At 40.2% G+C, this 23,034-nt stretch overlaps 1 protein-coding gene across 1 annotated transcript in view; it reads right to left on the bottom strand.

Moving 5' to 3' along the window:
* EFNB2 (ephrin B2) overlaps window positions 1-23,034 on the bottom strand; it is a 42,441-nt gene that overhangs the window by 3,814 nt on the left and 15,593 nt on the right. The window contains exons 2-4 of the mRNA XM_044284966.1: window positions 18,449-18,729; window positions 2,847-2,939; window positions 1,075-1,188 (exon numbers count right to left, since the gene is read on the bottom strand). Coding sequence (XP_044140901.1) covers window positions 1,075-1,188; window positions 2,847-2,939; window positions 18,449-18,729 — 488 coding nt within the window. The remainder of the gene's footprint in view (window positions 1-1,074; window positions 1,189-2,846; window positions 2,940-18,448; window positions 18,730-23,034) is intronic.

Raw genomic sequence — 23,034 nt, 5'->3', positions numbered from 1 at the left:
CCATCAGCCAAGACATCCAGACTATGCTATACATCTCTTCTCTTAGCAATTGCTGGACGTCCTGTCATTATATTGCAGAACAGAAAGTCCCAGAGGAGTTACCCTAACAGTATGACGCATTATCTTATTGTATTTCCCTACAAACACTGAGTAACCTGTTTAGTGCTTAAGGGACCAGCAGCCAAGATCCCTTATCCTGATGCAAGTTCCAGCAGTGACCATTGCTGGCATCTATGATGGAGTGGGATTTCATATACTTATCAGTGCAGGGTAAGAAGCTATCTACCCTCATGAAAACCAAAAGTTAATTTGTGCAACACAGTAGAAATATTAATGATTCAGCTTATGTAATAGACAATTAACTAAACAAATGACTGCACATCTGGCAAGCAATAAAAAGTGTCACACTGAACAGTCTGATATTCTGTACTCAGCACATTATGAACCAATTAGAATAATAAGCACATATAACATAATGAGCACAATAGGGGATATTATGGATGCGCACATGGCGTGCGACTCCACCCATTTGTCACACCAGTGGCTCATGCCCAACATATGGCACCGCCGAAGCCATCCTATAGTAGCATGTTACATTCCTAAGCAAATAAAATGTAGCTATAAAAATCGCAAGTTATTAATGCATGTAATCATTAGCCGATAACCAGTAAAGCTGAGACTATGCATGCATGTATAGAGGTACAACCGTTCACCCCCTGCACTGAGACATATTGAAAACATTTGGGATAATGTAAATCATAATAGATGAGTTTCATTTCCATATGTATTAACCTGGACTACTTTCTGCATCTTTTTGATCTCTAAATGCAGAAATAATCAGAGAGACTCTGATATTGTGTGATATTCCTGTCTGGATTGTTGATGTTGAAAGCTCCTAATCTCAAAAGGATTCTCATGCTGGGATAATACTATACAATACCACAAACCAGTAGAACACAGTAGGATGGAACTACAAAAATTCTGTATATTAACACAGGCATGCAGAAAAATCACAATAGAGATACTCATCTGGGCACATCCTAAAGCATTATTAAATGTGGAACTGATACTTACTTGCAGGGCTATTGACAAATGGACTAGTTGTTGAGCTCTTCCCATTGGAGCCTGCCTCTTCGTCAGGATGTCTAGATGAATTTCCATCCCGATTTGGACCCGGAGAGTCAGGATCTAAAAAGATAAAAATAATTATAGCTTTTATTTTACAAAACGCAAAAACAAATAAGAAGGCAAGCAGGGGAAGTAAGCAAGAACACAAAGAAACAGGAGAGAAACCGTAAAAAGTGTTCCTTTAAGAAATCAAGCAACTCAAGTTATTTTAGAGAGTGAGATTGTAAGGCCATCTGCAGAAACTATAGGGATTCTCACAGTTGGCAAGCAAAGCTCAGCAAATGACATTTCAATTTAACAGAGTGAGCTGATTGACTACCAAAGCAAGTTCTAATTAGAAATATTATTCATTCTTGACACAACATCGGTTATCTATATGTGAACGCACAAGAACGCCTATATAGATTATTAGAAGCTGCTGTAACTATATTTACTGTAAGCAAAGGGCAAGTGAGCATTATTAATATCCATCTATTTAGTTGTATGGCAAAGGAATGGTTTAAATATTACAATGTCTGAGAATGTCCTGTAGACTACATCTACATGATGGAGGAGAGGTCAAAGCACTCTGAAAATAACTCTGTCAGCTGTGCTGACTGCATACTTTTTATGCCTAGTAGAAGATACCAGTTTAGATGTATTAACTTTATCACAACAAATTATTTTAGAATTTTAGGTTTGAGAAACCAAACTTTGGCAAAGTTTATGGACATGTGCCTGAATTCATCATTATCTAAGACATAGTTTCCCAGGCAAAATTATTTTACATAAAAACTGGGTAGAAATTATTAAAACAAAAAACAGACAGTCATCACACACCTCAATGATGCACCGTCACTGCTTCAGTCTCTGTTCTTCTTCACTTCCTGGTCTCTTTCCTGACACCCAGGAAATGGCTGGAACTGAATGCTCAGCCGATAACTGCCCACCTCAGCCAGTGACTGGCACAGAGGGTAGTCCAAGACATTTCTTGCGTGTTTAGCCCAAGACCAAGAATTGTAGAGGAGCAAGAACCAGAGCAGTGGCAGGGAATTGGTAAGGAGAGTATTACATAATGTCATTTTTCCAGAAAAAAAACTTAAAGTAAGGCTTAAAGGGGATTTCCATCTTTTAAAAAAGGAGCTATTGCTATAATTTGCCAACACTTTGTGATCAGTTCGGGTGCTCACTATGAAGGAGTCACAGGTGTGTTGATTTAGCACCGTGTCCCCTTGTAAGTCTTCTCTGGACAGCAATGCTCCCAGCCAGAGATTGGCAAAATGACAGAGCCAAAGCGCAGATTTTGCGCCAAGTCCCCTTGTAGGTTTTCTCTGGACAGTAGCTTTCCCAGGCGTAACAGAGTGGCTGCAGTAGTCACACATGCTTCATCATCTCTGTAGCCAGTTAAACAAGGAGGTGCTGGCATGGATGTTGCAAAAGATTAGCAAGGTGAGTATTATTCTTTTTGCTATTTTATACCATACTGTTATATTACGGTTTGTAAAAAAAAAAAAAAAAAGTCAGCTGGCAATGCCTTTAAATTTTTATATCTATGGTCACACATCTAAGGATAGTATGCAGCATTTATAGTTCTTGGGTATTCAGATTAAAACACAAAAGAGTAGATTACTTGTAGGCACAAGAAAGATCCACAGACCAGAACACACAATAGAATGGATTTGAGTCACATGAAATTAGTAGAAATAAAAAAATATAAAAAGTTTAGCAAAGTTTCTCACCTTGCCCAACTTTCATAAGGATCTTCATGGCTTTAGTTACACATACACCGCCTTGCAGATTATCCACACCCTCTATAGAGCCATTAGATGTAGCTGTAGAGGAAAGAGGGATAAAAATAGTTAAAACACATTCTGCTTTGTATACACTGCACAGATGCACGGCCTGTTACTTGTCTACAGTCCACTGCTAACTAATGACCATTTGAGTCCAGAAGCATGAAACACTGTAAATTCTAATCTGGGGGCTTTGAAGGCTCCCACCTGGATTTGCTGATTTACCGTGTTTTCCCACATTTGTGCCATTTATTATATTGTATAAATAAGATCAGGAAATTACATGGATGGTGTAATATATCAGTTAATTGTTGCCATTAAGAATAGTTAGCTGGTTTCTGTCAAACCAATCACAGAACATTTCATCATATGTCCTTGTTTTCAAAACAACATTTAGGATATACGAGTTTGATTAGCACAATCGGTCAGGCTCTTATGGTCACAAGGGCATATATTATACATCAAAGGCATCTAGCCAAGTAAAAAAATGTGATCAAATTCAAATATTTTTAGAAGGTAAAGCTGGCCGCAGGCATGTGCAAGATGTTTGCTAACACCAACCCCCCTTCCATAAACATGAATGTTCGGCTTGGCCATAAGCAGTAGATAAGTTTAGGTGCTGTTCACATCATGTTGAGTATATACTCTGACCTATTATCTAAGCGTTTCCATAGGACTCCACAATCTATATTCCTTTTGCCTCTGTCAGGTCGGTATACATTTTTTTGACTCTATAGAAAAGCATAGTTGATCACACTTTTCTATGCAGGGGGATCGTTACAAAACTATACCATGCAGGTTCACATTTTATTTGCATAGGAGTCTATTATTTTGAAATATGCTACTATACATCTAAACAGTGCCATACATCGAAGTCTTCTGTCAGTGGTATACATCTGTCCATACTCCTGACAATGGTTGAGGGAAAGCTCAAACGTGATGTGAACAAGGCTGTATATGACTAGAAATACTCCTGACATGGTAGATGGAAGGCTCTAACATGAGGTAAACAAGGCCTTAAAAGTTTTGATTATTGGACAGGTCATCGCAGTCTTCTGTCAGTGGTATATGTGTCTGGCCATACTTCTGATATGGTTGATGGAAGGTTCAAACATTCTGTGAACAAGGCCGTATACGTCTGGCCATACTCCTGAGATGGTTGACAGAGGGCTCAAACATGATGTGAACAAGGTCATATACATATGGAAATACTCCTGAAATGTTTGACAGAAGCCTCTAACATGATGCAAACAGAACAAGGCCTTAAAACTCTTGGTGATTGGATAGACCATTGCAGTCTTCCGTTGGTAGTGGTATGTCTTGCAATACTCCTGACATGGTTGACAGACGGCTCTAACATGATGTGAACAACAAGGCCTTAAAAGCCTTAAATATTGAACAGGCAATCACAGTCTTCTATCAGTAGTATACCTCAGGCCATATTCCTGACATGGTTGATGGAAGGCCCTAACATGACGTGAAAAAGGCCTTATCTATCATTGGACAGGCTAAAGTAAATCCTAATTAGTTTTTCTAATGGGAGAAAAACAAAGATCAGGTTGTGGGACTATCCAACAAACCAGATTGACATGATTGTTGGTGGATCCTTTTGGGAAAAGGTTGCTCTGCCGAGAACAATCTACTGTCTATGAGTAGTTTTAATCATTAGAAGCCTTTTTGGATCACAACACCAATATGATATGACAAACATGATGAGATAACAAAATTTTAAGGGAGTTGTAGATAGATTATCTGCAGATCCAACCAAACTGTCCTGGATCTAACAACCAATGGTATCCTTTAGGCATCCCCAGCCTTTACATATACAGTTGTACATCCCTGTCTTCACCAACAGTCTATATCTGATAACGACATTGTCCATTTAAACACGGTTTGTGAATAGAACGATAATTTGTATTTATCCACACACAATACTATGGCTCTAAAGGAACACGCTTACTTTACTCCTCATCCACTAATTGTCCAGACACTCCATTGTATGAGTACAGCATGCTTGTACCACCCATCCATCTATTGTGCACACAACGCTTCCTCTCACAATACCTATAAATCTCTCTTTAACTTGTCTATATGTGTACTTAGGCTTACACGTACAAAACACAAGTCTACATAAGGCTGACTTTCTTTCATTAACACTTCATTCCAATGAACTCCTGCAATGTCTCCCTCTAAACCCATCTCATCAAACGTATTCTTATTCCAAGCCCTCCTTTAGGGACAAGGAAAAAAAGCAATAGTAATCTAATCTATGAGTACATCTGACAGCATGACACTAGAACACAAGGCTCACAAAATAATGGAGACATAGGTTTTTTTTTTTTAGTTTTTTTTTTTAGCGGAAGCAAAAATCAATAGCAAGCAGCAGCCCTGGACATAAATCAAATGTGTCTTTGATAAAAAGTGTTTTTTTTTACAACCTATTTGCTGATGTGCTGGCAAGCAAGATAGAGGAGAAATAGGAGCAGAGAAAGTAGATACAGAAGTATTTTTTCTTTAATTGTAACGAAAGCTGCAGGGTGCCCTGTCCTTTGTCGGCCATAAAATGTCTTTACTATTGAAAAGAGCCTTGCATCTTCTGCTAGGCTGTCAATAAGACATCATACATGAAGACTGGGGCTGGTTAGCAAGTGTGCAGCACGGGAAGAGTTAACACAACCCAACATTTTCTAACAAAATGGAGCACACCTACAGCCCAGTTGATTATAGAAGCATCAGGATCTAATTCAAGCTAGAAGCCTCATGTAATAGAATGCCAACATAAATCTGACTCAAGCAAGCGTTTCTCTATTTGAAAAGGATTCGGCTTGGGAACTAGAAAACACGACTCACGCCAAGCGGTTGCACTAGTAATATTGGTGCACACTGCTGTAGTATCACTATTCGGATTTCATTTTTAAGGCTGCATTTCATGAAGGCCCTTGTGTCAAGTAATTTTGCATGTCACAGTCTTTTTGCAAGATCTCTTGGAGGTTCTGAAAATAGCTCAGGGCACTGCAAAGCTCATCTTCAAAATGAAGCGTTATCTGGTAGCATAGCGAAAGGCCAGAGCCACATTACACTCTTAATTAAAACTGACTACTTGTAACAACCTCTATAGGGAAATTCTGAACACCAGCAATTTGGATGAATTCCTTTGCTTCCTATTCAAGGCACAATAAAGGCTTTTTATTAAGCAAACACATGAAGTGACTGCAAGGCCTTGCTGATATTGAAGGGGTATTCTCTGTGGCCATTTTGTATTCTAAGCAGATGACAATGACATTTAAAAGCAAACCCTTTAAATCGAATAGTCACATCACCATAGAAACCACCAAAGAGAGCAGCTATCAGGCGTCCATATTTACATTTCAGACATTATAATGTTAATAAAAAAGGTATCAAAAGTCACCCTGGAACATTTCAACAGGATTAGCTTTGCCGGAGGCGCTTCGAAAACATTGCATTTCATTTAGATTTTTCTCACCAAAATGTTATTTTGCTTTCTAAATCATTCTGTTTCTCTTCAGTCCGTAGAGGGAGGGCTGGTCCCTGTCCCTAAGGTCTAAAACCAGTTTTAATTGTTTAATATTACACAATCGAGGCTGTCTACTTCTAAAAACAGTGCTGTACTACTTGTCTTGTACTAGTACAGAGATACAGTTTGTACCATACTCCAGAGAGCCAGTTACAGACTTATGGGTTCTTATGGCAAACAGTCAACAGATATACTCCTGCTCCTATAGTAGGGCAGCTAATAATAGTCTCTTATGAAAATATTGAGGATATAATACCATGTTGATAATCTACTGGGTGTCACCTTTTACTATAATGTTGCCTGTGAGGATAATGAGACGACTGCTGAAAATTTCTCTATACAGAAGTATCAGCATGGTGGCCAGCATGAGAACGGAAGGATTTTATTTAATTTGTTTAATATAGATAGGTCATAGAAAAATGCATGAAAAAACACATTACCAAAAATTCTTAAAAAAATATAAGACAGGAGGAAGACAGGCAGTGTAAAACTGATGCGGAAGTTCACGTTCTTTTACTATATTATGAAGGTGCTTGCATTAATCCACAACTTGGACAACCCCTTATTGATAGAAATTTGCTTTAAACAATCTCATCTTCTGATAGGACATTGCCTTTAAATGGGTTGTCCAACCACCTAAAATTTTCTGTTAAACTGTATAGACTGGTATAAAATAATAAAAGTATCATTATTTATCTTTTGGATCCCCCACTGCTCCCTGTCTGGTGCTTCTTGGTCCCTCAGTTTCTGCATCCTCGCTGTCAGTGATGATGTTCATACATGGACTTGTGACCACTGCAGCCAATCACTGGCTGCAGCAGTGAAGTGTCAGTCCCACTGAGGTCACCTCTGCGACCAGTGGTTGGCTGCAGCAGTCACACATCTGTATCGACAAATCATTGTGAAAGGACAGCGTACAGAGACCAGTGGGAGATCTGTAAGGTGAGCCTTATTTATTTTATTACTTTATACCACTCTAGCATTTATTCAAAAAATGCAGGTGGCTTAAAAAACCCTTTAAGCTGAGGTATTGGATTCTCAAGGGATGGGAATCTTGAGTAAGGAGAAGAAGCGTTTTCATTGTTTTGAAACGGTATTACGTGATCTTCTGCATCACATTTAACGGATTTTGCTTCCAATTTAGATGTTAGTTAAATGCTTAAAACTTGTCAGAAAGCTCATTTAAAGCTAAAATGAATTAGTCATTTGTGTTGATGCAGCAGCCTGCACTGAGGCACGTCAGAATGAAATGGTTCTTGAGAGCAACCATATTAATTCTTCAAAGACGGATATCTCAGCTCTCTGAATAGCCTTTCCCTCATTCAAAAAACCCCTTAATAACACAACACATTAAAAAGAGATTTGCCCAATTTGTGCTATGGTTTCAGTGGATTGGGTTTTTGTCTCCATAATAAAATCACAACATTAATTTCCTGCCATTTAAAATGGAATTAATATTCCAAACTCTTTGTTTTTACAAATGCTGTAGCCAAAACTGTAAAGATCGGAGGCAAAATGGAATGTGCAATTGTAAAGCTTGAGGCTGGAAGCTGTACCTACTTTAAGAGCATTTGCTCCAATTATTTTATCATTTGCTCCTAGCTTTGTTGTCCTAGGAACAAAGTGCTACTGAATTTCTAATTTCAAAAGCATGGTGTGAATGTTAACATAAGAAATCTCACATCTGAATCACAGTGCTTCTATTAATAAAGCTAATGCTGCCTAACATTCTCATTAGGTTTCTTTTTAAGGACCACATGATGATGTGAGTATGAAATACATGTGGGGGTCTTTTTACAATTGAGAGCATTTGCCCTTATCATTTTGCTTGTGTTCCTGGATTTGAATGCTCTATGGAAAGTCTACTAGTCCTAGAGAAGGACCTTAAACCAGGTGTGTAGCTCTCACTAACAAAAGGCACATCGTTTTGCCTACTGGTCATACATGCCCCCCTGCTCGGACAAGTGTTTTCTGCACATTTGGCCATCAACATTGATGCCAACTCTAAAGCACTTTTTGGTCTCCAGCAAGACAATTGTAAACAACAGATGCAACAGCTAGTCTACCAGGACAAGGACTGCAACACTCCTTCACTGCATGTTATAATGTAAATGTCCTGCTTGACTGCACCAAAAAGTCTTCTGTATGGCCCACGCCTGAATACCTTTGGTGGTAAATCTGTTGCTCAAGTGTATGGTGATTTGCCCATATGTTATTGCAAGATATGTAGGAATCTCTAGCCCACCACATAACACTGGAAGAAATAAACTATCCATACATCTGACTGTGTTCACTGTTATTTCCATTGAAACTGTTGGGGTTATTTATCAAACTGGTGTAAAGTAGAACTGACTAAGTTTCCCTTATCAACCAATCACCTTTCATTTTTGCAGCTCCTTTAGAAAATGAAAGGTGAATTCTGATTGGTTGCTTTGGGGAACTGAGCCAGTTGTACTTTACACCAGTTTGATAAATGACCCCAAATGTCTACATTCCACTAATATGGTTTTAGAATTACCTAGCCGTCTCCATTTCTGATATCAAGACATTCCTAGAACCTTTCACTGCAGGAACGTTCATACATGAGGTCCACAGTGCAGTATATGACTCAACCATCACAGTGTGAGGTCTGTCGATCACCATCTTTGCTGTCCAGACGCATCATTATTGGGATAACCTCCAAGCTCTACGTTATATTTCCTGTCTATGTGGAGAATGGTGTGGAAATCAATGGATGCCGTCCTGCTCCCTTTCAAGCTCATTAGAGGCATTCTGTTTGGCTCATGTTGCTTTGACTATTTACTGTATCTGTCTATACATCCGTTCCATTTAGCCTTAGAAATGCAAAGTCAAATTGAAAAGCTATTGAATCAGCAGCTGAAACAGAAGCAGCAGGCACAATCTGTTTCTGGCTATGATTTTTATACAGTCCCCATGGAGAGGAAGTAATATTACATTTTAATATGTCTTCATTTGATCGTTATTACCCTACCTCCCAGGAGACTAAAGCTGCTGCATAGATCTTGGCTGATTTTGGCCTATCAAGACAGTAGGACTGCACTAATCACACAGAGCACTAAGCTGGCTGGGTTTTTGCCTCTACATATATTTTCACTGATAAGGACTGGAGAAAATGCAGCAAGAAGAGCCAACCCCGTCCTCTGCAGTTGGTTGTGGCATCGCAGCTAGTTGAAGACAGAGTATCTGCTTTCTAATTACTGTCTATAATGTGGCTTTTCCTACATTCTGCTCACGCTATGTGGTAATTTAATCATAGCGCGAGATGAATTACCTGAGAGTTTTTAAAGCCTAGTTAAACGAATATTCATTTCTCCAGTCATATCCGTTTGGGCTTTGCAAGATTGGGAAGCAAGTGTAATAAACATCCCTCGTCTCGGTAAAAAATCTATTCTACTCAGTAAAACAGAAGAAAAAGCCAAAGCCTTTAGAATCGCGCATTATTAAGAAGCAATCCTTATTGCGAGCTGTACTTGATCTAATGTCCGCTCCACAGGATTATCAAGCTCACAGCTCTTTTATCAAAGAAAATCCTTTGGCGGCAGGACCAAGCAAGCAGGCTCTGGCTCTTTTCATTTGTCTGCCTGCCTTATACTGCAATCTGCTGGCCTGGCCGTTCCACTGTACTGTATGTGAGCGGCCAGCATCAGGAGTTAATGCAGTGTCCCTGTGTCATCAGTTTGATAATCCGCTGGTAATCCTTGCCTATATATTTATATCTTTTTTTTTCTGTATGCAGCAGCAAGAAGCCTTCATTCCCCAGGAGACGGCATTTGCACAGGGTGTATACTGTTTTATGGAAATATTCTAGAATATTAAAAGAAACAGAGAGCCTGATCCCTTGCTAGGAAGGAATTACTCTAAGGAGCCTTAGCCAAAGCAGACGTAGAAGTCACAGCGGTCAAAGTAGAAAGCAGAAATGGAAAAGCAATGAGGGAACTTTATGTCAGCATGTGTCACGTTAACCGACCAGGCGAAAGCGGGAGAAGTAAAGTAATAGGACATGGTGCTGAGACACCTCAGCATAGCCAATGATATTCAGGGACTCTACGGAAAATGGCATACTCCGCTCTGTGCGCTTCTTCATAGGCAAATATAGTGTGTGTGTACATATATATATATACATATACACACTTCTGATTTTGTGATCTGTGTAGGCCTAAAGCAAAAATACACTCATCTAATCCCAAGATATATAGTCATATGAATAGTGACTTGAAGTCAATGGGAGCAGCGCTGTGGTAACAAGCTTCACCCATTAAATCATTGATGGGACTGTGTGGTTCCAGCTCCGACTTCCAGTGACGGAACTCCACCTGAACAGCTGCTTGTACTGACTTCAATGGCACTGGAGCTAATGCCAAACAGCTCATCAGAGGGGGTGTAGGGTGTTGGACCCCTGCTGATCAGATAGTGATGGCCTATCCTGAGGATAAACCATCACCTACTAATGCCTGGACAACCCCTTTTTTAATATAATAATTATTACCACATTCTAAGCAGCCATTTTAGCATGATGTGAAGTAATCTTGTTGACTTTGAACTGTTTAAGGGATTGTCACAAACCTAGAGTTCAAATAACCCAGCAAGCAGTGATACATATTCCACTTCTATATTACTATGTGCTCATGAGTCTGAGCCTGGTGACAACCACTGGGGAAAATGTCTGTGGCCCAGATTCCTAAGTAACTGCTATAGCTAAAGAGCATATACTTATTGGGCGAATGTCTCATTCTGTCAACACCTACCTCCCCCAATTCCCTCAAAGACATTTAAATACCCAGAGGGGAGTAAACCTATATCAATCTTTTTATTTTATTTTTTTCCACCAAATTCTGCAATGGAGAGTTATGATGGCCCTTACATCATTGGTGGATCATTTAGCCAGATTTGATCTATTTTGTGTGGTGATCTAAACATTTTTAATAAACTGGCAGACTATTACAAAAAATAAAAAATAAAATAGGGCTTACATTTTAAGGAAATAGCACAAAAAGAAAAACAACCCAATCATAATGATTCATTAAAAAGAAATGTATGATAAGTAGTATGTAAATGATATATAATGCAGCTACTATTCTGTAAAGTGATGTCATTGAGATGATGTATGGGCATAGAAGCCATGTTGAGGAAGACAGACATTTATTTCACATCAGTTGCAAAGGGAATGAAAAAAGCCATCAGTTTGTAATCAAACAAATATCTGGAGGTCATAATCCAGCAACCAGGAATACATTATAAACTGTGAACTTTTCTGGAGAGAAATTTCCCTTTCAAAGCAAAGTGCACTGAAATCCCTTTCAATTAGGCAAATAAATGTAATACTACAGAATCATGAAAGGAAAGCCGTACTGTTAATCATGCAGCGGGAATGTACTTCTGCACTAATGCGCATAGACATTAGCCAAGTCACAATGCACTGACATATAGAATATATACGTGGGGAAGAGTTCCATCAGAAATGATATCATCTCACAGTCAACAACTACTGGGTTGTACTAGTTGACCGCAAAACAACCTGTCCACCACTTCATACCATTTATATATAGTGCTACCCTACATAAAAACATTGCATTATTTATTTCTTTTACGTATTTATATAGCGCTACTATATTCCGCAGTGCTTTGCAGACACAAGCATCACTCTGTTCCCAATGGGGCCTACCTATTATGTACTGATCTGGTTTAAATGGGTTGTCCATTCTTCCATTAATGGATGACCTATCCTTAGGATAAGCCATCAAGTTGATCGTCGGGGTCCGATCCCCTCCGCCCCATCTGATCAGTGGGAGCAGCTCTGCAGTGACAAGTTCAGTCCATTAATAGACTGACCTATTTGCTTATGGCATCGGGGCTATCACTGAATGACTGATTGGCAGGGGTGTGGGGTGTTGGATGTTGCTTCATTTAGACTTAAAGGGAACCTTTCACCTGGATTTTGATTATAAAGCTGAGAACATGGGTTGCTAGATGGCCGCTAACACATCCGCAATACCCAGTCCCCATAGCTCTGTGTGCTTTTATTGTGTAAAAAAAAAAAAAAACTATTTGATACATATGCAAATTAACATAAAATAGTCATATCTTGCTTGTGTGACCAGAGAAGAGTCATATTTTCAAGCTCTGACTCATCTCCTTTTTTTTTTTTTTTTTCACTCCTGGTTTTGGCTTCTGCATGTAGACACCTGACCATGTGCCTGTACCCCAAGCCATTTTTTTTGACCGAACTCTAGAATTCATTTTTTTATATTATTATTTATTTGATACTTTTGATTTTTGTTTAAACGAACAGGGAAGTACATTGTTTCCTGGTTTGAGAGAGAGAAAGAACATAACCCTTTGCAGAATATCTGGAGCACTGTAGACTGGTAAATGTATAGCAGGAGCTTATGAATATTCCTTAGTGCAATCGCATACCTCCCCCATTAAATATGAGCTGGTCTAGGACATATTCATGGGGAAAATAAAAATAAAATAGCTGAAAATTTGAACTATCAGCTCCACCTTTGTCCATGATGAACATTTCTGAGAGCACCATAATAATGATGTCTCATGCATTGGCCTTTCAATAGCTAGTAGGAGCACTTTAAAACCTGAGTGGCTTGAATTAATGAGCACAGATTTCACAGGCCACAGCTGTCTTTGTAAAGCACAGTTCACTGCCATCCTTGCCGATAGCAAAGAAAAAGAAAGAGAGTGACAAGGACACAAGTACCTTCCCAGGCCAGAGCCCAATCCGCCTACATTTTCTCAAGAAGATCAAATAGTCCTTGCAGTAATAAATTATCTCTGCTCTTGTACTATGATGGCAGCAGACAAGGGGGGCGTTTTCTTTATTGAAGCGCACAGTATACAGTAATAAGATCTTGGAGGAGCGTGCTATCGTCATACTGATGTCACTGTTTATCCTCAATTTATGTGTCCTTTTATATCCCATTGACACGATCAAGCTATGGGTCAAAAACATCAACTTTGAAAGTAGGCCGCAGCTAAATTAGAGCAGAAATATTATTTTTATTACCCAACTACAAGCTCATTTTCTGTCTGACTTCAACCTGATTGCCTCCGAAGGGCTTTTTCAGCAATACAGGCTAAACCGTATTAGAATTTATATTTACTTTTATGTTCTTGGCCTTTCTAAAGTGAGACTGGAGGGCTGGCATTAAAATGATGGGCCAAAAGATAAAAAGAGCAATTAACAGTAATTTGTAAAAGCGGGAACAACTAGGGGACTGTGGACAACAACTGGAAGGCACACTGAGATAATGTGACAGACAATATGGTGACCACGCATTGAGGACTTCAGCAGAGGTGGTTTAACCCATCTCATGCCTCAGTGGATCACTTAACACTTTCATTACTGTAATTACACTACTCAACTATTTGCGGGGGAAAAAAAATAAAATAAATAGGCTCTCACTAAGTCTGAGGCTGAGCTGATCAGCTGAATTCCCTGGCCAACAAAGGGTCACGGTACCGGGGAGATACACACACTTGCTTTACTGGCACTAATTGCATGCAATGATATTAATGACCCAGTAATTGCGTTACAAGTGGCAGTGAAGTGGAAAACATCATTTTGAGGCAGAGTTCATCTCTTGGTGGTGAGATTTTACCACTGACTGAGTTAATGCCAACTGACAGTTTGGAATATAACACTACAGAGTAGAAAACGCTCCGCTCTCATTGTATAATCGCCCAGACGGACATGACGCCATTTACTCGAGAACAGCCTAGTGGTAACCCAATAAATGGCATGGTTAGGCTTTGCCCTCTCGGTGAACCCGATTCCTTAGTGGAGATCTGCGGCGTACAATAGACAATCTAGAGCAATTTTCTACATGCTTGGGCTAATAAAAAAAAAAGTACCTCACGCTTTTACATCAAAGAACTTGAGAATGTGGATTACAGAGGAACACGAAATGGCTCCATCTCTAGCGAAGGGCCTTTCAAATAAAATGTGGACACTACTGACCTGAAGACTAAGGCCTTAATTCATCAAGGCCGACATGTGCTACACTGCCGGAGCAGGCATTTAATTTATGAGGAGGCGCAGGTAGTCCATGCGCCAGACTGAAATCTATAAGGGTGCACTCATACGCCCACAAATTGCGGACCTGCAAAAGACAGATACCGGCCGTGTGCGTTCTGCATTTTGCAGACCGCACATGGCCGGCCCTATGATAGAAATGCCTATTCTTGTCCGCAATAGGACATGCTTCATCTTTTTTGCGAGCTATACAGTTGTGTGAATGGACCCTAAAAGTGCTGGGGACAATATCCCAGCCCACAACCTGCCCTTGCCATGCCCCCTTTTTGGAAACTGGTCGGGGGCAGAGTAAGAATGCCAGTTGCAACTAAATCTATGATGAGGCACAGGCAATCAATGTGTCAGACTGAAATCTACTCCATCTTGTAGCTGGTGTAGATTTTAGTTTTTATTTATGGCAGTTTAATAATAAATGTTCGCCACCTACAGCCCATCCTGGTCACATCCCCTTTTTTGGAAATTAGGTGAAGTTGGTGTAAAATGGCAGTTGCAATTTATGCTAGTCACAATTGGATTTAAAAAGTCAAATGCAATTTTAATGCCAAATCCATGGAGTAGGGGGGATGATTATTCTCCCCTTGATATGAAAAACAGACAACAAAATGGCTGCCCATACTGCTGTAAAGTGACATACCGCAAAATTGAAAGCCGAGCACAAAGCAGCTTCAGCATTTCATGTTTTCCTTTCACTTCTTGATTACCAACATTACAAATGTTCTCAGTGAATTTCAACTTGAGCTATCAATGGCTGCAAATTATATGTCATTTTTCTAAGGAACTTTAAAAAGAATGGGTACAATTGTGTGCTGTACAAGAGCTGCTTTCTCGCTCAGGAGTGATCATTTTCACCCAGGAGCAGCAGCGGCACTTACCATTCTGTGTCAGTACTTAAGACATTTTTGGGAGATCTATAGCTGCAAATGGAGACTATGAGAACTGGCCTGAAAACTACAATGCAGTCTAGGGGAGATTAGGAGGCATTCATAATGCTCATAATGGCATTTCATTGTCCATAGCATACAGGTGATGGGTGTTCAGGATCCTCAAACATTGCGGATTCTGTCATAATAACAGAAAATGAAGCTGAAGACTGGGGGGCCCTAATTGGGTTTGGCAACACCAATGTATCACTGTGGTGATATCCCTTAAAAGGGTTTGTCCAGGATCATGAAGGCTGCTTTCTTCTAGAAACAGTGTCATACTTGTCCATGGGTTGCAGCTAGGCTCCACTGATGTAAAGTTGCAATACAACACATGACCTGTGGACAGGTATGGTGCTGTTTTTGGAGGAAAGCAGCTATATTCTCCACTATGGACAACTTTCAACTGTGTTTTTAAAAAAATTGATCATTGAAGGTTTAGGTGCCAAGACCTCCACCGATTACCAAAACAATAAGGCAAAAGCACTCAGCCAAAGCCTGCATTTCCTTGCTAGTTAAAGACAGACTTTTGATTGAATGCATCTTCAGCTAGCAAGTAAAGATATTGCTCAGTGAGCGCTTCTGCCTACTCATTTTAGGGATCAGAGGAACCCCACCGATCAAAACATATCCCAATGACAAGTCAAACGTTTTGTGGAAATGATTTTTAGCTGAGAAAAGCTGCCCATAGAACATAAGGTAATCAGTAGATTGCCATGACCTGCTGTTTGGGTGGCACCAGAAGGCACTTATAGGTCCTACCTAGCTACCAGGCTGCTGATCAGTCCGCAGTTGCTTTATAATAGTATAATGTTTATATTGTGCAGACACTCATACCCAGTTGCGTACCGCCAATAGCGTCAGACAATGCAACTGCTACGGGGCCCGGAGTGGATGGAAGGCTCTGTCCCCTTAATATGCATTGATATTTATGAATTGGATTCTACTTTTACCTATTAATTTGTCTTTATAATGCGCACCAATATTTTACATGAATATTTTTTATCAATCTGATGGTAATGGAATCCCTAGATGTAATCTCTCACCAATAATCACATCAAAATCCAGATTGAACCCCCCCCCCCTTTTTTCATGTATGCTTCATCCTTTTACCCCAATAACTATTCTATCTAACAAAAAGTTAATTTAATTCATTCAAAAAGTTCATTCATTAAATTAATTTAATCCACACACTTCATCATCCTCACAAATTCATTAACCCACTGGTGCTGTATTAGTGCATTCATGGTTAATTGCCTATTTTAGTTCCTTAATACCCCCATAAGTAGCAATATGTTGACCCAGCCATCCTCCCGTTTAATATGTAATCCCATGCTGACCCAGCCCTCCTCCCCTAGACACTCCTCTCCCTCCTCCTGTTTGTTGTGCTTCAGCTAGGAGCGCACTCCTTGCTCCTCCCCAGTTCCCCTCTGCACTCCGTCCGATGTGCATTCCGCACTTTAGCTCCACATGCCACCCTTATTTAGATATAAAAGGTACCATCAGATGGTTTTATATTATACTGCTTTATATTTTATTGCTGCGTACATTATATTGTATTACCCCTGAAGAAGGGGGTGCCTTTAGACCCCTGAAAGGCGCTGAGTGCCGTGCTGTCTACCTAATAAAAAGAATTTCGATCAGACGCTGGATATCTGGCTGCCATTAATTCCAACATCTTAAAGCGGACCCGGCCGGGGAGGTTCTGTCTGAAGGCGTCTTGAGCTTTATCCAACAGACAGCCTCCCCTGTGAAGTAAAGTCTACACCTTTCCTTTAATCATCAGGTTTTTTTTAACCAAGAAACAATTTTGCCGTTTCCCTTGTCTCCCACCTGGCTGATTTTTACTGTATAGATTTTTTCCAATATATTTTTTACCACTCAATTTATTTCATAAATTATTACATATATTCTATTGGGTACACTCCGCACTATTTTTCCGTCTTTAGTGACCTTCGTGTCACCCTTGATAATTTTATTCTTTTTACATTTTGAATTCATTAAAAAGGAGTGCCGCTACCTAGTGAGTATTTTTAATGTCGCCCATTTGGGTCTCTGTTGTGCCTTTGACTGACCGGCCTATATACTACTACTACGTGCAAGCCCTGCTACACGTCCTCTAATCTTCCACCCCCTGGCGCCCGTCATCCCGACATCTCATATGATGGGCACCACCCCTAATATTTTTTAGATGCTCTAACCTCTTTCTCTCCTACCAGCGATCTTACAATAGGGGATCTACACCGACTGCATTCCACTTCATAGCATGCAACTGGTTAGAGAATGAGATAGTTTGCATTGATGCAAGAGGCCAATTAATTAAGGTTAGTTGAAATTGGAAGGAAAAAAAAAAAAGCGACAGGACAAAACATTTAGGGAACCCTACATATTTGAGTTTGTGCATGTCAGAATAAATGATCGTCTGAATGTAAGCTGAACTAATGAGGTCCGCATGCAAGCTGGAGGTTTTCAGGCGAATGTTTCCCGAGGCACTTCTTTACCCACTTCACAGGTCATAAAAGATGTTAGGAAGCCGAAAAATGATTATATTTCATGATAGTCTGGGCAGTACTTTCTAAAAGGTTAGTAACTGGGCTTTGAGGGTTGAGGTAATGAAAGTGTGTTTCTTGCTTCGCGGGCTTTGATCAGCTCTCGGCCTGCAAACCCATTTAATGCAGCTAAAGAGCAAGGGACATAATGTATATTTCATAGCATTAGACGCTATTCATTTCTACTCGACTTCAAGCTCCTGGAGGAAATTCTGATATGCTGCTCTTACAGAACAGATCCAGTAGCTTTTATTCCCTGTGCTTGCCGTGGGACCTAAATGATAATCTATTTTCAATATGAAACCACTCTTGATTTCCAGAAAGGGGATTATGCTGATATATTCTTACCCCGTCTTTGATCAGGTTACCAGCAGACACAGCAAAAGATATGTTTCATACTGCACACAACATATATTTTTTTAAGAAAGTTAAAACTTGACAAGGCAAATAAATAAACTGCGGAAAAGCATACGTACATATGATGTAGTAGTCCCTGTTCCTCTGGAATTCCAGTCCCCAGAGATTTGGGCTGAACTCTTGAAATTTGATGGTAAATTTCACATCCTGGTCTGGTCTAGCACAGTTCAGCAAAGGTGTTCTGTCTTTTATAGTGCAGCTGTCTGCTTGCTCTTTATCCACTAGGTAGACTTTGTAATACTCGTATTGGGCAGTAGATTTAGAGTCCACTTTGGGGCAAATAATGTCCAGTTTATCTCCTATTTTTGGATACAATACCAGCCCTTGGCCAGGAAGGAATCTATTAAAAGAATAAAAAAAAAAGCATGTTAGATAGATATACACACATAAAGCATCTTCTTTTTCTAAATTGATAAACAGCGTGCAAAAGCTCCTGAAGTGATGCATCTCAGCTTTCTCAGAGTCCTGAATGGCAAATCAGTCAGTCTAGATACAACAGTGATGATAAAGCTGCTTTGTTACAACATGCGCCCACTTTTCTGTCTCAGGAACCTGGCTGTTGACTCCTATTGGAAACTCTAATAGTGGCAATAATGGTTGTTACACATCTCACCCCACCAAAAAAAATAATAGTGGCAATATCGGTTGCTAATCATCTTGCCCGTTCCCCAAAATTGAATAGTGGTAATACTGGTTGTTACCCACTTCACCCCAAAAAAAAATCCAATAGTGATAATATTGTTACCCACTTAACCCTCAAAAATCTAAAACCAATCCAAAACCTGAAAGAGGACCCCCGGAGTACTGGAGCTGATGGACCGTTTGGGACCCCTCAGGCTACAGGTGTGACGCTAAACTCTACTTCCCTTTTAGTTACATGCCTATTCATAAGTTAATGGAGATCACCATTAAGAAAGCCAATTTAATATAGCCTTCATTAATAATTTAAATAATTTGGCCCATTACTTAACAATAAAGCAAACACATCAAAGATTAAGTTGAAACAGTTATGGGTGTTTTTTTTTTTTGTAGAGCAAGAGTCATGCGGCAAGCCTTTCCCACCTTCCAAGTCCTATTTTTACCCTGGCTGAGAATGACTCTCTGTATTAATGTGTCTATTTCAAAGCTGTAGAATCATCTCTTTAACGCATGGATTGCCATTATCAGCAGAACTGTACACGGCAGCAATCCAAAAAAATCCTGACGCTTTATATATCTCTACAACCTCCAAGGAACGCATCTGTGTCTAGTCAGTGTGACCTGATCGGTCTGAAGTCGTCCTAATGTTGTCAGCATAATACAATTCATAGTATTGCACGAGCCAAAAGCAAAAAACATCCCAGAAATCGGTAAAACGTCTCTTGTGCATTCACATTGACTCCACTTGAGTCCTTCTTTGGAAGCCTCAATGTTGACGCTGCACAGTGTGCTGGCCAAAGCCGCCACAATGAAGCGTGAGCTAATACTTGGACACAGTATGCCACAGTACAGCATCCACGCTTGTAGCTTAGCCTCTTCATGTATTGCTTGCGGCAGAAAGCCTGTGGGAAATTGAAACAAGAGCTTTCTAATCAACATCCTTTGCGGAGCAGAGACATTAAACACCACATTTAGAAATCCCTACTCATTTGTAAGCAGCTAAGCCTACAGGCTCATTAAAATATGAAACGCTGAGAACAAAGATTTTAGCCAGGAATCCCTCCATCGTGAAGCTCGAGAAGGCCACCAGGTAAGTTTTATTAATTGCTAAATCAATTCTTATGTCAGCTGAAAGGCACCATGTTTGGCTTAGCAACTGAATGTCAGGCTCCAGCGTATTTGATCTTCTAACTTTATAGTTGTGGCTTTTGTTGGTTAACATTATGGGTAATCAAAGCCTAGGAAAAGCAATGCTTATTTCCCCGCAGCTATTATGTGCAATCACACAGCAGCTAGCAGAACGCTTATCTTAGTGTTAGGAGTAATATGATGCTGCAGCCCTGTCATTCGGGAAGGGAGGGGGGGTTACGCTGAATATTAGACCATGTTAAAGTGGATTATGGAAATGTTCATAGAAATATTGAAGACAAAGGGGGTCATTTATTAAGCTGAAATACGCCTATATTAGAAGTATTTCAGGTGCAGAATGCGGAGCAACGGTTAGCTGCGCTCCAATCTGCGACTTCTCCCCGCTCACGCCAGGTCTAAAATTGTGGGCGTGGCAGGGACGAGCAAGGAGGACCCCCTCATTCACCATTCTCTACGCTTGTTTTAGATGTAGAAAAAGGTCTACATGTAAGACAGCTCGGAAGTTGTCTAACATTTAGAACTGGCACTGGATGCGCTGAAGTTATTAAGAGGCCGGCGCCTCTTCAAAACTATGGTGGAACCACACCCAGCTTAGGGGTTTAATAAGACCGGCGTCTAAAATGCTGGTCTTATTAAATGTGCCCCAAAGAAGTGATCATGACCGATATCACTAGTCCCAGCAAGGACTTAGCCAGTCTCTAGGCTAAGATGGCTGATAACAGGAAGCAGGCCTTATTTAATTATACAGAAAATATTGAGAAGATTTTAGGTTCTGTGTGCTTTTAAGTGAAGCATGGTAATGGTGCAATTGTTAAAAAAATTTCCTTAGATGAATAGGTGCCCATAAGGTCACAGATCTGTATGGTAGTTACATTTCTAATTCAGACTGCCAAACTATAGATGTACCATTTACTGTGAATTGTATTAAATTGTTACTCTTAACCGCTGAGTGGTAGCAATTAGAAAGAAAACCACTTCTCACAGAGTCTGGGAGATTTACCTATTTAAAAAAATAAAATAAATCTAATGAGTCTACAAATCTATTATCCTAAAATGAAAAAAAGCAGAGAATACGCGGTACACAGAATGTAAAGCGTACAAGAGCTGTACAAGCATCCCCCCATAATGTAATAGAAGAGAGCCAAAGGTGAAATTGGTGTTTGTGCTAGAAAACCCGTTATTAAAAGAGAAGAAGGAAGGAGAATCTAATTGTAAAGTCTACCCGATTAATGCGCTATCTGTGACTGCACAAAACAATCAGGGCGCGCTGTAATTAGTTGCTTTTGCTTGTTGCTCTTGAGAAATGATGCTTTCTGGTCTGGATAAGGGCCAGCTCTTGACCCATGACATGGCTACACACTTCAGTACTTCAGATGGGCATCCCTCCCTCTGAAGAGGCTGGCAATCATTTTCCAATCAAGGGCTTTCCACACTATGGGCATGGCCCTTTTGTTCTATTAAGCATTTCCAAATGTGCGTGCATAATGACCCATATTTACCAATGTGAGTGCATTTATACTTTGTCAAAAATTGTGTCTACAGTATATGTGGCAAAAAATGGAGCAATTGTTTTCATTTTGCCGCATTTTGGGCACACCTACTTTAAGCGAAATGTACTGTGCCTAGCTTTACGAATGGTGGGGCTTAATGTAAAAGGGTGTGTCTTAGCTGGAAAGTTGTGCCAAAATTGAGCCTCAATTTTAGTACAAAGTAAACCAACCAATAGCTGGCAAATGCGTCTAGCCATGCATCAAATGTATCATCCAGGCTGAGCCTCTGTGATAAATCTGGTGCAGGTCTGAACAGCCCTATCTACACCACCTACAGGATTAGTAAATCTGCCCCATTATTTCTTTCCTAGCAGGTGTGTGTTCTCCATGGGGAGAAGGGACTAAGGCTACTTTCACACTGGCGTTTTGGCTTTTTGTTTGTGAGATACGTCAGGGCTCTCACAAGCGGTCCAAAACGGATCAGTTTTACCCTAATGCATTCTGATTGGAAAAGGATCCGCTCAGAATGCATCAGCTTGCCTCCGTTCAGTCTCCATTCCGCTCTGGAGGCGAACACTAAAACGCTGCCTGCAGCGTTTCGCTGTCCGCCTGACGAAGCGGAGCCAAACGGATCCGTCCTGGCACACAATGTACGTCAATGGGGACGGATCAGTTTTCTCTGACACAATAGAAAATGGTTCTGTCCCCCATTGACTTTCAGTGGTGTTCAAGACGGATCAGTCTTTGCTATGTTACAGATAATACAAACGGATCTGTTCTATATGGATGCAGATGGTTGCATTATCTGAAGGGATCCGTTTGTGCAGATCCATGACGGATCCGCACAAAACACGAGTGTGAAAGTAGCCTTAAGCCACCATCGACACCTCTGGTGGCGGCTTATCTCTTATCTCTTGAGAACAAAGGATTGTGCGTGTTGAAACCCAACAACCTGATCCTCTTTCTCTCTGACATCTGCTGTCAGGAGACCCCACAGGTCGGCTGGTCCAGCCATATTCAGTGGTTTCAGCCGATGCTCATCTAATGTGTAAGGCCACCTTAAGACTACCATTGCCATGAGGGCATCATGGAGAGAGATCCTGAAGACAACAAACGTCTCATAAATGTTAATTCTTTGAATATAATAGTCTTTCACATAAAAGACAGACTTGAATACTACATCTGCCATGCCTACAGTATGTTTTATGGACCAAGCTAGTAATTAAATGCTTTTATCCGTCTTTTTAATAGACAATTTCTCCCTGGCTATGAATAGAGTCCTTTATAGTTTCTAGCGACAAGGCGTACACAATATTAGTACATATTTAGCTGGGAAACAGTGTTCCTAATGTGAATTCTATAGATAA

Source organism: Bufo gargarizans, chromosome 3, assembly GCF_014858855.1.
Source record: "Bufo gargarizans isolate SCDJY-AF-19 chromosome 3, ASM1485885v1, whole genome shotgun sequence".
NCBI classification, from domain to species: Eukaryota; Metazoa; Chordata; class Amphibia; order Anura; family Bufonidae; genus Bufo; species Bufo gargarizans.
The sequence above is the reverse complement of the archived record's forward strand: the minus strand, read 5'-3'. Positions and strand labels throughout refer to the sequence as shown.